General features: G+C 36.2%; 1 protein-coding gene across 1 annotated transcript in view; it reads left to right on the forward strand.

Moving 5' to 3' along the window:
- The window catches only part of stxbp5l (syntaxin binding protein 5L), a 298,005-nt gene that overhangs the window by 112,124 nt on the left and 168,389 nt on the right, over positions 1 to 17,492 (forward strand). The window contains exon 3 of the mRNA XM_066706964.1: positions 10,037 to 10,118. Coding sequence (XP_066563061.1) covers positions 10,037 to 10,118 — 82 coding nt within the window. The remainder of the gene's footprint in view (positions 1 to 10,036; positions 10,119 to 17,492) is intronic.

The following is a 17,492-nucleotide window of genomic DNA, read 5'->3' on the forward strand; positions in this document are numbered from 1 at the left end:
GCACCCCATATCTTAGTACATACATATGCAGTCGGGCTGCACTGTATGTTGTATTGAGTTCTCTCGGTACCAGCTGGGAACTGTATGAGCTGCAGGTTACAAAACAAATGGTGGCAGACACCCTTAACATGTTGACATTTTGGCTTGTGTGGTTCATAACTCACTAAGAGGAATCTCATTCAGCAATTGTCGTTGAGGAGGGAATGAAGATTATTGTTAGTAAATATACTAATTAGACTTTATTTAACCAATTATGTGACTTCTGAAGGTAATTGGCTGCACCAGATCTTATTTAGAGACTTCATAGCAAAGGTGTTGAATACATATGCATGCACCATTTTTTATTTTTTTGAATTTTTTAAAGTTCTTTTTTTAATTTCACTTCACCAATTTGGACTATTTTGTGTATGTCCATTACATGAAATCCAAATAAAAATCTATTTAAATTACAGGTTGTAATGCATAATGGATTCATACTTTTGCAAGGCACTGTACATATCTATTACCCTGTGGAAAACAAAAAGTAAATAAAACGTGTGTGTGTGTGTGTGTGATCTAATGGGTTCAGGCAATATGAATGAAAGGGGAAAATAAGCTTAGAAAGTCTTATCTTTCATTTTCAGACCGACACACCTTTTCAAAGTAAAAATGAGATGTTTATCTTTTTGTGATTAATGAAGGTAATTAAAGGAATGGTAATTTACAAGCAGCTACACATTACAGGTCATTACACTCATGTAACATTATCTTCTAAAAAACAATAAAGTTCATTGTACCATTTTCTAATCTGTGTTCAGAAATTATGGCTTTCCATATGGACACAAAGTCAAATTGCATTCCTCTTTCTCCTCTGGTTCATTTGCATGCTAGCATTAGAGTAGCCCTGGACAAGGGCATCTGCTAAGTAATAATAATAATAATAATAATAATAATAATAATAATAATAATAATAATAATAGATGACTAGAATACCACCCATGTCTTTCCATGGGAAAAAAAAATGAATCTAAACCAAAATATAATACATATCTGCTGATTGCTGGAATATCACTGCTACATCAGTATAATTGACAATATTTATTTATATTTATTTATAACCAGATGCATTGTATAAAATCATTTTATATAAATTAAGTGTCTGAATACTTTGCACTACAGCTGTGGTTTTATGTAAAAAAATTACACAGGTATACAGCCAATATTGTTCCCATCTGCTTTCAAATTATATTTCAACAGCATTATTATAATCGAATACATGTGCCTGTGTCTGAATAAAAAGTGTTTTTTTGAGAGTTAACACTTGTATTCTTCAAGTGCAAAAATGGCAGGTGGATCATGTATTTCATAGCCGAATCGTGCATTGTAAATACTCACTTCAATGTTTATACTTTTTATAAGTATGATTTATATTGTATTGAGTTCTTAAGTGTCAGTACATTTTTGTCAAGGTCCTTTTATCTCCTGCCAAATGAGTGCATTGTTTCCAGAACCATTCACACCATTAAATTGTACTTAAAGATTCTATCTGGCAGGCATGTGTAAAAGTATTGCATTTTCTCTGAGGATAATTAAACCAAATGGGCCATTAGAGGAAAAAAAACAACATGGCATGAAAATAAATAAGATCTCCCTGCCTATCAAATGTAGTTTAACAGCATTTTGATTCGTGGCTCAATTGACGTGGCTATGCTATGCTGTATGTTAATCATTGTGACAGATCTTTAAAGCTACTTGTACTTGTATTAAATAAAATAAAATAAATAACTGATTTTTCTCCACAATGAGAAAAAGGCCTATTTATGTGGTTATAGCTAAAATCAGTCAAATGCATGGACGATTGAATAAATAACATAAAATAAAAACATAGAAAATTGGGTAAATCAATATTAACTTTTTTTCTCTTTCTATTTTATTAATTGCTATCTTCCACAAAATTATGTTTGCACCCCATTGGCTTTGAGGCAGCAAGCTTTGACAGTTTAATTTGTGATAATGGCAGAAGGCTAACATGTAATAACTGCTTCTAGACCAGTCGAGCATGGAAACGTATCTGTGCAAATTAAGCTCGAATAACAACTAAGGGAGGTGAGGGGAATTTTCATTCTTTCACTTGTCTGGTGCCCTGAGAAGAAAAGTGTCTACATTATAGCAGAATTAGATCATTTAAAGTGGGCTAAGTAGAGTAGTCCGTTTTCACCTATGGTTGGTACTAGTTTATATATTCTTAAACTTAATAAGCCCTTTCTTGCAGGGTTTCAGTGAAAAACATCTAAAACATTCCTGCTGTTTTATATATTGTGAATGAATCCACCACTGTTTGTGTAAAGAAGCAGTGGTGGTCCTTTGACCAGTGCAGCGGTTCCCAAAATTTCTGGGTGGCGCCCCCCCCAAAAATATTTTGGTTGCAGCTTGCCCAACCTTCTGCAAAACTATCAATGACAGAAAAGGAAAGAGCACCGCAACAAACAAATTCATATTATTAAGCTAAATACACAGCCAGATTTATTTTGTATTCACTGGAACTGTGTTATTAAAATTATTTATTTTAATAATCTTTATTTATTGACAGTTGCTTGACAGCCCAAATTAGCTGCACAATCAAGGGAAGTGTAAAGTTTTGTATTTTCTTCCCATTCCTCTGAACTCCAAATGTTTCACCAGCGACTTCACGGATATCTTTTCATCTTTGTCTGCTTCAGTTGCGTTTAATCTATTTAATATTTTTGTTACTGCCGTTTCATTTTTTGTAAATGCATTTCCAAAATATTGTAGCAGAGAGTCCTGGCGAACTCGTTTCCCATTAAACTCGTTTGACATTTTGGAGCTGCAAGTTGTTCTTATGTATTTATTTACCATAATTATCACCTCACATAAACGGCTGTTTATTATGATCTGAAACTACCAATTAGCAGCTTTCACAGACGCTGCTACACGACAGTCCTCTTTTCTGATTGGCCATGATTAGATATGGAATAATCCAATAACTGAGAACTGATTTACACTTTTGATGCCACAGTACAGTTTGTTTTTAATGTGTGTAAGTGTAGAAAAAGTTGTTTTACAGAGATAGGTCGATGCAAAATAAATCAGTTTATCCAATGCGATTTCAGCGGGACGGCAATGAACGGTTCTACGAATTTAGCTCTTTACCCACGCCCCCCCAGGTAAAGGTAAATGTAAATGATGGGATCTGCTTGTATAATAGAGAGTGATTGCAGAGTATTTTAAATACCCCAGTGATGAGACTTGTAGGAGTAAGCAAGACTCAATACAAATACAATCCCATACCTGGTGCTGATGTGGCTTGCATAGTCAGTGTCCAAAGGGAAGCACATCACATCTGTAACAACTTTTGCTGTATCTGCAGGCACAACTTAGGGCCCCTACTGAGGGCTGATGGTCTACAAGTGTGGCTGTTGACTTCTTTACATGCTGGTATTATTGTGCCAACTAACCATGTCAGCTTAAAGTGGGTATTGCACTGGATGGAAAGAACCTGCAATTGCTTCAGTAGGTTTGCAGTCTCGGAGCAAACACACAAGAAAATATGTGCCTAATAGATTGTGTGCATTTACTGAATATTGACATGTGGTTAATATGGGAGCCTTTTCTATGCCAAAGTGCAAACATGAGAATACACTTTATTACCACAAACACACAGTGAAACTCCCAGCTTACCCAGCTTGGTTTGCTAAGGCAGCTCCTCATCCCTCAATGAACTGACTTATGCCAGGGGGGAAAGCACTGTTCTTTGAAAAGATCCAGCAGCAGAATATCTTTCACTGCCTTTTTTGTATTTCTTATAGTAACAGTGTTTCCTGCTTTTGCATTTGAATGAGAACCCTGTCCTGAATTCAGGGTCAGAGAAGTGGATCTTCGTCTTACCTCTGCCAGGACTTTGTGGATGCTCTGTAAAACACACATATATGTTTTTAGTTTGTTTAGTTTTTTGCCCATTGTTTATCTTAGATTGATAACTTTTTTAAGGATAGGATAATACTTTTAAGACTACAGTAAACTATATTATTTGTTTGTTCTAACACAGCTATGCTAAAACTGTGTTGAACATAGAGTTTGATACTGCAGCCACAGTTGACACTGTACATTCATATTTTTGTATAGACTATGGTAACACTTTACAATAGGTCTCCCTTTATTACATAGTAGGTACTCAGTAACTACATGTTAGTTAATCATAAGAACAATTATGGATTTGATATGGATATGTAATTATGGATTTGTTTACCAGTACTTAATGCGTCTTAACACTTACTTAATGTACAACAAGTGGGCCATACCCAGCAGGGGCTTTGTTTCAGAACTGGGGGGGACACTGTCAATATGTGGGGGGGCACTGTCAATATTGGGGGGAATGTGTCCCCTATGCCTATGGAGCTGGGCATACAATGTTGGGGGGAACAATTTAAGGTTCTCTCAACATTGGGGGGGACGTGACCCCCTGTACCCCCCAAAACCTACACCTATGATGCCCGGTATAGCTCCCCAGGAATCCTTACCTGACAAATGTGTACTTATATATACCATTAATAATTTTTACACATTAAGTACATGTGAACAAATGCATAATTATACTGTATTAGTATGCTAATTATCTGTCAGTGTTACCAACTATATTTTTAGTGATAACTAGAATAGTAAGACTATATTTTCAGCAAAAACAGTTACTAAAAACTTTGTTTCCATTAATGTTGTATTGCTTTAGATTTTTTACAGTTTTAATCCAGAATATGTCCCTTTTCTAAATCCATGTAGAATTTCCCCTTTAATAATGCTGCCATACAGGTGATTTTTGTTGCATAGCTCTTATTAGAGATAAGTGTTGTTTTCCATTGGACTGTAATTACATGGTGCAGGTGTTGTTGTTTTTCTACCACCTTGTGTATGGGTATCATATAGACCTATGCAATTTTCCAAGTATCTGCTTCTGCTACTTTGAATGCTTCTTCATAAAGAGCTTGAGAATAATCTCCATATGTGGTTTAAGTGCTGTGGGACAGATAGCATCAGGTCCTGATTTGTTTGTTTTAAGTGCTACTTGTCTCTGTAGTACCGAACATCTTCTTCATTTATCCTGAGATCAGTCAAGATTGAGGGTACACACACTCTATGACCATGGGCATTGCTGTAATAGTAATTACCTGCATTAAGTTTTTATTCAGTATGATTGCTCTTGCCCTTTCATCGTCTACAATGAATACATCTTTTGTCCATTGGCCTTTTCTGATTATTGTTCTTTTTTGGGGATAATATCAATAACAATGTTGGAGTTACCTTGGATTTGTTCTTGTACGTTTGTAGTGCTTTGGCACTAATGTTTCCTAGAACTTTAATTATCCATTCTGTGCTGAATTTCTGGTCCCAGCATATTATAAACTCACCTCGTAGAATTTAGCTTTGGGATTGAAATTAATTCAGTGTAAAATGTTTATGTTATGTAAAATGTGTTTTCCATTTCTATTTTTAAGTCGGTCACAAATTCATTTTTAAAGGCTGCTTTGTCTCCACCAAATCAAATTTGGTAAGCTGCTGATACATGATACAGTGGCTACATGATACATTTCATATTAAAATAAATTCAAGTTTAAGACCTGGATGTGGTTTTAATAATTATTTTGCAACCAGCTTCCTATTTTTACCCATTAGAAAATCACGATTGCGTGAACAGAACAAATCATATTGTAAATAGTATTCATAGACACTATGTTAAGTATAACCCATTAATAATACATTGTATCTTAATGTTTTTAATGTTTAAAAAATATTTACGTTCTAATGTGCGCTGTGCAATTCCCTTCTTCTTACATTTTATTGACTTATAAGTGCTGTTCATGATTATTTGGAGAAATAGAGCAAAATGTTTAACTTAATAACAGTGGCATTAAAGCAATGCTGCCAGGGATAAAGATTAAATGACCTTGGCGCAAGTTCCAATGTAGGAACTTTTACAAAATGAAGCCTATAACAATATGCCAAGTTTACATCAAAATCAATAATTCTGGCCAATTGCTTAAAGTCCTAATTGCTGCTGCAGCAGGTTGAATGTGACACAGAGGTTTTTTTTATGAGTTCATACCCCATGGTCACAAGCATCTGGTACATAAGTTATATTTCTGTTTGACAAAAACAATTTCAGGCTGTCCCTCACCAAGCCAGCTGTCACAATGATTTCGGAAAATGAGAACAATTAACTTTTTCTGATTAACCGCACAGCATTAAAAGTAGACCTGCGGCGTCACTGGTTCGGACATTTGCGCATTATCATCTAAGAGATGCTTGTGGGCTCAGGCCCCAAAAGAACTACAAAACCGATATGACAAAAAACCAGGCCCTTCTTGCATAGGGTTTTAATGCTCTACCAAGTCTAGACAGAATGACACCACCATTACAGGCACATGTATAGGAGTGAGGAACATAAGAGTTGGGAAGTGAGACAAATGGAAGAAGACTACTTGTGACTCAATTTGGGCTTTTTGATTTGGTCTTGCATTTGGATTTGTGGTTTTGACTGGCCGTTGTGTATTTGTTTTCTGTTGTCTTAGTGTTTTGTTTGTAGAGATAGACTGGGGAGAGTTTATTTAGGCTCAAACTGGAACTTGGGATTTACGTTAGTAACATATAATAATATATTCACTTCCTTGCACCATATCCCTGCCTCTGTGTACCTGTTTCCCTAGACCCCAACTTTTTATTAAGCCCAGCACTGTGGTCATCCCCCCATGGTACCCATTCTACAAATGTAAGTTTTGAGCTTCTTTCACCAGACAAAATTTTATTTAGCTCTTGAATTACCCTCCCATACTGCCATGCCAGTGCCAGTGGCCAATGCATTAAAAACTGCAATTAGAAGCTGCTGCTCTTTTAAGATTGTTTGTGTGAAACATATAGTAGGGACATATATATATATATATATATACTTTGCTTACAGTGTGTGCATATATGGCATTGAAAGGGAAGGAAATGAAATGTAAAAGAGTTGCAGAGAAAATGAAACAGTACTGATGCTGCACGGCTCCTGTGAGTGAATTTAAATTCACTGAGTACACCTCAGTCAAGTGTGAGAGTTTAGATGGAGAGAAAATGACTCCTAACACAGAATGCGGAAAGAATATCATAAAGAATTGAAGAGGGTTTGGCTTTAATGGTGGAAATCTGTAGAGATGATGGTGCGGGGTATGGGGAATAAAAAGTAGAGGAATTTCAAAAGCCCCAGAACACTCAACAAGCAGAACAAATTCGGCAAAGCTATTACGGGTTAATTTTCTTGAAAGCAGAGAGAGCCCCTGAAAGCTATAATATTACTGGGACAGTCATTCTCCGTGACATATCTGCAATGCACCAGTATAGAATACACATTTGCACATAAAGGAGAGGGAGTGGTCTGTGTAGAATGGTTTAGTGCATATGTCACATCAGAGGGATTTGTATTTCACAAGTAAAGACATTGTAACTGTGTCTCTGTTAACACTGTACCCTGCCTTGTGCCCTGTCTCTACTGAGTTAGTAGTAGTCATAGTAATATTATTATTAATAATAATAATAGTAACAGTAATTCAGCTAAAGTAAAAATGCATGAAGGAAAGTCTTTACACAGATGTGTGTATACCAGGTCATCAGCAATAAGTAAATACCATTTTGTTCTTCATCAATTTATTTTTGCCATAATGATGAATAATTACTGAATCCATCTACTGGTTATCATGGGGCACTGACTGGTTATTATGGGGCACTAGCTGTATCCAAATTGTGCTTCCTAAACATACCAGAACTATAAGTAGCAGAGTTTTAGAGTTAATTTTTTCTGTGGAGGAAAAAAAAAAAGGTACAGTTTGCTGCAATTGGTATTACATTTCATTTAATCTCCAATGCTCCACACTGGTATAGAGAGTGACCCCTGATTCCACGGTGGTTAATTTAAAGCTCGGTCACTGCAGGCAATAGCTTTGAATTCCCCCTTCGATGTTCTCAAATGCCTGATGAAAATCATGCAGGAGAAATTGGATGCAGAAAAGACATCTTCCCGTTTAGTCTGATCACAACAATTATGACGTATCTAGGGATCACAGTAGACTGCCTTCCTGGAATTCATCAACATAAAATGAATTACTGGTTCAAACTGATCATCGCAAGAAGATGACCGCACTGTATGTGCCGAAGTCTACATTCTAACTGAGCGACCATGGCATGAGAATGTGATTATCTATTCCAATAGTTCTTTTGCTTGCTTGCTTGCTTGCTAAGGAAGAAAGCAAAAGACGATTATTCAGTCGATGTCTCTGAGAATGCAGAAATAATTGTATCTGCTATGAAATAAATTGGAAAGTCTAACATTGGGGCTGTGGTATTTTTTGAGAAAAGCTTTCCAGAGAATGTCAATTACAAGGTATGGGGGTAGGAAATGCTATTGCTATTAGACTTCTTAGGTGATATTATAATGTGGTTATCGTCTTCTCTGTGGAAACAACACTGACACCTTGCATTACTATAAAAACAACCTACTGATCTGACAAAAAGCTTGGAATCACAAATACAAGTGACATAGAATATTTAAGTGGAATATAAGTGAATGTTGTTATAATGTTCCGAGTAAAACTGTGGGTTGTCTGGGGAGAGAATTGAATTTTCCAAAGTGATATGTATGACATAATATTAAGTAGAATAAGCAAACATATATATTAACAGTCTCCCTGTATAAATATATAGTCCCACAAGAAACTGTTGCTCTGCACCATACTAAATGATGAAAAAATAAATTGGACTATAATTCAATCAATGTAAAGTATAAAGTTTCCATTCTATTTTTGTATATTGTTGTCACTGCAGCAGCAGTGACAACATTTGTAAGAACTACACATACTTGACCGTACAGGATATTGATTGATAAATTAATACAGCAACTGCATACATTTTATTTGTATTTATTTTTTGGACAGGCCTACTTATTTGCTCCCTGGCCTTCCTACCAGATATATTTGAGAAATAAATCTTTGTGTAGTCCTTAATAGTCTTTAATGTTTATTTTGCTTGTTGTTTGTATTCTTTAAAAAATAGTACTTTCAAATCACTATTGAAGTGTATGTGTTGGGAAACAAGTTTAACTTATTTATCCAATGAACATTTTTGTGTTAATGCATCATGTTTTGTATTGTAGTCAGTTACTGCAGTGATAGTTTATCTGTTACATTTCAACACTGCTGTCCTTCAATTACCTTTCTGTTCCCAGCATTAATTTCCTCAAGTATGAACCATGTGGCATAACAATGTGTAAACGAGGAGTGATGGGAGTAGGAATCGATAGGATTGATAATGCAGATAAGATCATAATAATACATAAATAAAGGGCTGTACAGCTAACATCAACTGCTGAGTTATCTAATATCTCGATTAGCCTCATGACCGCTCTGTTGGGTTTTTGTGTATTTTAAGAATTGCAAATAGGGTTTCTGAAATGCCAAATACCATATCTCATTTAGCTGTTCACATGTGTTTAATTGTTTTGAGTGATTTATGAAAAAAACTAAAAAAATGTACTGAGTGTACTACAGGTGGACTATGCCATTTTTAGCATTGTTATATAGTAGTAATGGGCTCTATTCACAGAAACAATATTTATTTTTTAAATGTTACCCTGTTTGTGATTCTTAAGAAGAAAAAGGTGAATTTGAGGTCTTTTCAATGCCAATTCCAAAGTTTTCACAATGTCTCACTAGGAGAATATATTCAATCAGACATCTTTTGTGCTTCATTTATGTATTTATGCCTGATACACCCCACATGAACAAACTATAATGTAGTGATTTTCATTGATCTTTTTTCCACTGGTATTGCTTTTGTTTAGTTTTCTGTTTTTATTTCTTGTTAGTTGTTTTTCCCTGTAAGGTGTGTAGCAGAAAATGGAAGTAAAGCTGTTTGAAACTATGTCGTCTGCCTCCCTAGGCTGTGTATTAGTGCTCCATGTTGGATTTTTCACTAATCGTGCTCGGTCCTTGTGTCAGACTCCTTGACTCTCCCTTGACAGACTGGGCAGACCCGGCGTCGACTGCTACTGCCAGCACGAGAGCGGAGCAGCCGTATTGCAGTTGCAGTTTCTAATCAATGAGGTAAGCCTGCTCTTTAAAAAATGTCTAGGCTGGCCCTGAATGGTGGCAGACTTTGAGTCCTTAAGCAACATATTTCATGACACAATCGCCTGTGACATTTATGAATGAAATAGTTTTCTGAAAAAAACGTTAATTTAATTTTGTTTTTAATCAACTTTTGCTCCTTTGTCTTTTCCACTGGAATGACTTGTATCCAATACATTTAGAGAAATCTTCCTTCGGGGCTGGCAAACTTCTGACATCTGTACACAAGCTGTCTATTAATATAGTCTCAATAACCTGATGATAACGAACTTCTGCTGACTATGATTATGTTGTTAACACAAGCTAATTTGTCCCCATAAATATATATATATATATATATATATATATATATATATATATATATTGTAAGTAAATAATTCAGTGTTAAAGCCTGGTTAATATGCATTTATGCATTATATGCATTCATTTGTGTAGTTTAAAGTCAAGTGTTACTGCGTTCCTTCGACAGCAGTTGTATCAGTGAAGTGAAGAAAATAAAACATCTGTCAAAAGCCAGAACTGATGCAGAGTTCTATTTTTTTATTAGTAGGAGGATTGAAGTTTGGCTTAATCTGGTCAAAGTTCTGCTGTGCAATGTAGAGGAATGATAATGTCAATGGTTCCTGGTGGTTGGTGTGAAAGGAGATCTGAAAGCACAATTATTCTAATCAGTATAGGGCAATAAATAGTAATGCCACTACATACAGATTTATAACTTAGGGCTACACCAGTGCTGGGATTAAATAAAACTTTGACCCCAACCGCTATTAGAAAACTATGATAATGTACTCAGTGGGATCCTCCTCTCTTGATGACAATGTTCCTGTCTTCCACTCATAAATGTTTCCGCTATGATAAACAGGTTTATAGTTTGCCATCAGCGCGTGGGTCAAGATTTTGATTTAATCCAACCCCACATAAAAACGTTCACCTACCCACGACATGTGAATTGTGAACATGCGCCCATCATGTTTTGATTTATAAATAGTAGAAAGTGGCTTCTGAAAATGTATTGAAATGCAATAGGATACAGGTTTTGAACATTGCAGTAGCCCTTTTATTTCCATGACAGTGGGCTAGATACAATTACATTTTATAACTGGATCTTTAGCAGAGTGCAATTGCTCCTTTCCCATTCTATAACCATCGTCTCTGGTTTGAGTTTTGCAATGCAGGGGATTTTCAGAGAATGTGATTGGCCATCCAGCTAATCCGCTGTGTTGCCATTTACATGTGTTTAGCCCTTTACCAAGAGCAAGGTTGAATTCAGCCCTAGCCTAACAGTTTGTGGTACAATCAAGCAGGTAGTTTGATTTCAAAAGAGCTATACACTGGCTGTCATCAGCACTCCCTGTTTGAAATTCAGATGAGCTAAGTTCAATATTTAAACTACTTTTGCTGTTAGCTGCAGTCTATTTGATACGCCAAGCCTTTGCTAGGTGCAGAATTGCTTTAATGAAGTTAATTGAAAAGCAGATTACTCCCTGGATGTTTTGGCAACTCATTTCACAGTCTGTGCCAAAAGGAATTGCGCTGCTAATTAATACTATACTAATAAATATAACAGTCTTTGAATCTCTTTTTTTTTTATGTACAGTGCATACACAATTAATTTGCTAACCATAGAGCACTGAAAGCTGGTCATTTCAAGGCTGGTTTAGTATTTGTTTCTGTTTTTGTTTAAATATATCTCACTTTTTCCTCCTCCAGTCAATGGAAAAATGCATTTGGACTGCTGATATTTCATACAGTGATCAATGACCTAATCACATGCACTTTACCAGCATAAAACAAAATACATATTTTAGCTATAACAATGCCCTCAGGTGCATTTAGTTTCTACACTTTTCATGAGTGTTGTAAGTGGACTGTTATTATTTTACAGCATGCATTTGCAACAACTCAAACACCCCATCTCTTCTCAATAAGGCACCTGTATTCTCTACACTTTTTGTACTTTTCTTCCTTCTTCTCATGTGAAATGTGTGTCCATAGAAAAAACAGTAAAATTTTTCAACAATAATAGCAATCCTAAAAAATACGAATGTAATACATGAAACAAATGATTGTATCACATACCTACATTAATAAAAAGACATCAGCCAGTCTATAATTCAGTTATTTCTGCACAACACATCCTCACCTCCATTTTATAATAATATGAATAATGTTATTAATAATGTATTTCATTTGTATTAGATTGTATTGTATTGTATTCCCTTTAAGTCTCTTTGTGTCCAAATACAGTACATACAATAAAATATAAGTGCTTTTCACTTGGAAGGCCCATAGCAGCCCTGGCTGTGATTAAAATTAATCAATACATTTACAAAAGATAATACTGGCTAATTGAAATGTACTGAAATGTGCCCATGGACCTGCTACAACTGTAAAGTTAATCAAGAGAGGTACATTTGCTGAATTGTTAAATAGCCTCTGCACTGACACACTCATGTGTTGCAGAGCACAAATGTATTGGTAGGGATTTCTATAGTTCCCCTTTTCTGGTTTATGCATTTTGTATTGATATTAGCATAGATAATTGACATGAAAATGTGTGTTCTACTATCTAAGTATGTATATATCTATTGTAATGATTTGGGAAAGTTCAATATAAGTAGCTAAAGCTTCTTCTCTTCCTCTCTCTTTCTGTCTTTATGCCCCATTACAGCATTGTGCCACCTTCTTCTATAGGTAGAGTTTTTAAGAAAAAGACATTAAACATTTCTGGACCTCTATGCAGTGTGTGAGATAAATACAGCGTTTTTATTTTTTTAGTAGAGCACAGCACTGATCTTAATACTAATGAGGAAAGAGACCTTTTAGTTTATAATTCTTTTCTGAAGAAATAATATTCACTTTAGCTTTAAGGTTTTGAACTTCTAATCACACCCCTAATTACTTAATGAATGAGCCTTTAAGCAACTGATGAGTTTTTAGCTAGCAAAAGAGCCAACCGCAGGGATAGAAATAGAACTTCTATTGCATTAAAGTTGCAGATTGTATTACCTGCAGATGCCTGTATAGCAACCAGTATCAGGTGCTGGTTACTTTCTGTGGAAAAAAAATCAGTATTGTTTTAAAGGAGTCTGCAGATCATAAAACCTGAAGCCATCAGAAGCACAGTTAAGTGCAAGAAGCTCAAACAAGCTTCTTTTATAGACTTATCAAACACTTTCCAGGTGTAATTGCTAGGCTCACAATTGTTATTCACCAGCGTCACTACAAACTCCCTGGCTTCTGTCTTGCCAGTCGACATGTTAATGTAATAATGAAGGCTAAAAGGAATGTGATAATCAAGGTTATTTATAGGTCACTAATTACAACCAAGAGCTTTCATCACAAGTTGTATGGCTTTGTTTGTGTTTACACAGTCTTGTTTATGCAAGAAAGAGCAGATAACAAGTAGGAAATTCTATATTCTCAAGACAAATGCTTATCTAGTACTTAAATTGTATATATTGTTAATATTTTGCGTAGGTATTCATTAATTTAGTTTTTTTTTTTTTTTATTCACAAGAGTCATAATTAGGAGCGAACAACTCGGATCCTGAGGGGCCACAGTGTCTTCAAATTTGTATTCCATCTGAATAGTTAACTAACACATTCAGCTCATCATTGGCTTATTTCGACCAATTAAACAACAACTCCCAGTAATGGGTTTGCTGATGCTTTAGAGAGACCTTTACCACTTGCTGGATTGTGTCTTTCCAGGACCAGAGTTGTTCCGGCCTGGAATAGATTCATAAGAAAATGCAATAAGAAAGGCATTATGTAGCATCAACAGGAACTTTATGATCCAGGAATCACATCCCGTCTAGTTTTGAATGATCCCAAGAAGCTGGCTTCAATTGAAGCTGGTTCCAGAGTACCAGCCGTTCTGAATGCTTTTAAAAGCATTGTGTCCCCATGATAAAGGAAGTAACGGAAGGCAGTTTCTATGTCTACACTGACTGCGTTAAATGTGACTTTCCCACAGGAATAGCAAAAGTCCCACGAAACCTCTTAACCGAGTTAGCTTTGAACTGGCTGCCTATCCATGTCTTTCATGCATGCAGATTGTAATTTTTTAATCCATGTCCTACAAGATGGCAGTATCAACAAACCACTTTACAACATGTATCACGGCAGCATCCTTTCTAATATAAGACCAAGCTCTATTCTCTATGCAGTTGGCAAAAACCTGATAGCACCTTTGCCAAGTGGTCTCTGCTAGGTGGCGTAAAATCCCATTAGCTTCAACGGAAGTGTTGCTGTTGGGATTATTCGCTGGACTCCCCTCAGATAATACACTGCGTAGGTGAATACTGCTTGGAGATTAAACGCATCCCAAATCTGTTCTTGAGGCTAGTCGTTTGCAAGAGCTCAGATCGGCTTGAGAGAAAGCATCTGCGATACCACAGCAAATATATCACCGCTTTATTTTCGATACCTTGAAATCAGATGCGCACATATTAATCCAGACCCCTGTGACTCTGTTTATTTAAAGTCCCAACTCTTTTTCTTTTCCTGGTGGTATTACATCTTGTTTGAGTTTCTTGCATTTTGACTCTGTTCTTTATCTTTATTACAGTAGTTCAGGTAAGCAGCTTTTCGAGACACTGTCTCGTGGAGTGGAGAAAGGCATTCATTAGTTGTAACTCAGATTTACAGAAGGAAACCTTGAAATATGTCTGAATGTAAACAAGGGACCAGTATAGGCAGATAGAGGCCTTACACTACTAGTAACATGCGCAGACCAGAATACTGCTGCCACAAGCACACATGCTGATATACCAGGTCTAAGGTCCGCTATTAATTATTTGAAAGGCCAATTATTTGCATTTATTACCTGCTACACATCTATATTCATACATCCATTTTGTTACATTAATTTCTAGAATGTATCATTGCTTATTTATAGCACCTACTAACAGTTAACACCTTTATTACAGAACAGCTTAAAGAAAAATAAATGTTTGTAAAGGTATGCATACAGTAGCTCTTTACCCTTAACCCAAAGGCGAACATATAGCTTGAACTATAGCTCTCAAAAACATAGCTTGAATCAAATAAAAAGTATCTCTCTGTTAACTTATAATGAACCTTAATTACCTGATTGTTAACAAGAAATACATGGCACTTAAAATAAAGTTTGACTGCATATTTAAAAACACCTAGCTAGGGTCTAGCTAGCACCTCATCTGAGTCCCATTAAAAAGTCCCATTCTATGCATATGGTCCCACAAGGCTCACCTCAGTTGATGAAATACAGAACACCTCATCTTGAAGACCAGTTGTAACTGGTTGGGAATTGTGTGAAACGGATTGGCGCCATTGGTTTCCATAGAGATGAGGACAATCTACCGATCAGCTGCCCCCTCCCATGCCTATTTGCTTCAGTTCCAATCCCTTTCTCACAGCTCATGATTCCTGTCTGACTGTGGCTTCAAGCTCCCCACTGTGTACTATCCACATTTTTGTCTGTGAATGCTAGGCCCTTTCTCCTTTTCTGATATTCACTGTTTAGGTCCACAAGTCACCTATCAGGCTCCTGCAGCTGTGCTCATCTGGCCTGTAAAGCTCCCTTTTCTATTCCACACAGATCGACCGCCTGATTGCACAAAGACACATCTGTTTTCCCACATTTATTGTCATTTCGGTCCTCCGGCTTTGCCCATTTATCAAATTAGTACAGCACAGAGTGAGCTTTCCCTTGTCATGCAAGAGAATAATTGAGAAACAGGGTTTGGGTAGCAGCTCTAAAACCACCATCTAAATCATCATCAGAGATGCGCCTCATTTCAGAATGCACATAATGGGTAAAATCTGTAGTGGGGGGTGAATTTTGTCAATTGGAGGGGTGCTGTTCATCACTGCTCAGAAATAATTAGCAAACAGCAAAAGGGCATCAAACACAGCATCCTGTACTCTGCTCTGCTGTCTTGGTTGAACATCTCTTGGTGCATTGAACCAAGGGGCATGACCAAGATGGGCAGCATTTCAAAGTGGTTGTCAAATCATTTCTGAACAGGCACGAGGCATGAAATATCCTGAGCAATCTGTCTTGTAGAAATAGATAACCTAGCAACCTTAATATAATCAAATTTTGCTAGTACTGCTGCAGGCATTCAGTTCAACAAGTCTTTTTTCTAACCACTTGGCCAAAACTTGCAATAGAATTAAACTCTTTGATTTCTCCCCACTTTACATTCTCTCCTGTTGAGTTTAACCATCTCTGCAGCTGCCAATCCGCAAGGAAGTCTGTCTAAAAATGGTGACACTTCTACTATTTGTGTCACCCTTCTGCAGAGTTCCTCTGCTGCTGATCCCTGAATAGTACATTAGTGCTGAATGCTCCAAAAGGTTATTTAGTAAATGTAATTGATTCTATATTAAATCACTTAATCTCTCAAGGTGGTTTAAAACTAGACAGCTTTAATCAGTGAATCGAATCTGCCACAGATTTACAAGACATCATAAAGTGAAAACAAGGTCAATGAAAAAGTTAAATGACCTCTTTGTTTATTTATTTATTTATTTATTATTAATATTATGTTTTGTAGATTTGTTTTTTGTGTAAGTCATGTGGAAGGATTTGCACTGTACCACTTAGACTGGTACAGTGGGTTATAAACCTCAAAACTAGTCTTTAAAAAGACAACAATTTTAGACCAAACCTCCCCAAGGGGTTTCTCCAATTTCAGCATTCCAGTAGTGATACCATTCAAACCATTTTGGGCTGTAATTTTTCCCCCACTCAAACGTTTTATGAGTGTGGGTTTTCATGTTTTGCTTTTTCCCCATGGTCATAGTGATCACATGTAACTTTGACAGAACTGTGTCCAAATATATGCAGTCATCTCACATTTACATTTTAAATGGATCAATTTATAGCTGAAGAGACAGGTTGATTTATTTTGGTTTGATGAAATACATTTTCAAAAGAGAAAAATTACAGCTGACACTATGCCCTGTTCATTGTATTTTAGAGTCTTATTTTGTGTGCAAAGGAATTATATGTAGTTCTTTCTGAAGCAGATATTTTAACATGTGTTTACTGGAACTTGTATCCATTATTCCTGCCCAGTCTCAGAGTGTCTGAACAACTGCAGGGCCAGATGGTAACCCTAATAAGAATGCCTTTGTGTTTAATTTTACTCAATACAAGGTGAACTTGCCAATGTCATACATTGTGAGATTCCATTAACCAAATAGAGAATGAATCCATTATAAAGACTTTCTGGAGATTGTAAATATATGTAATGACATGAGAACTTTTAAAATTAATTATATGTATATCATCACCATCACCATTAGTTTATATTGATCCACTACTGGATGAAGGCCTCCCCATTATGTTTCCACTTG

Source organism: Amia ocellicauda, chromosome 6 (assembly GCF_036373705.1).
Source record: "Amia ocellicauda isolate fAmiCal2 chromosome 6, fAmiCal2.hap1, whole genome shotgun sequence".
NCBI classification, from domain to species: Eukaryota; Metazoa; Chordata; class Actinopteri; order Amiiformes; family Amiidae; genus Amia; species Amia ocellicauda.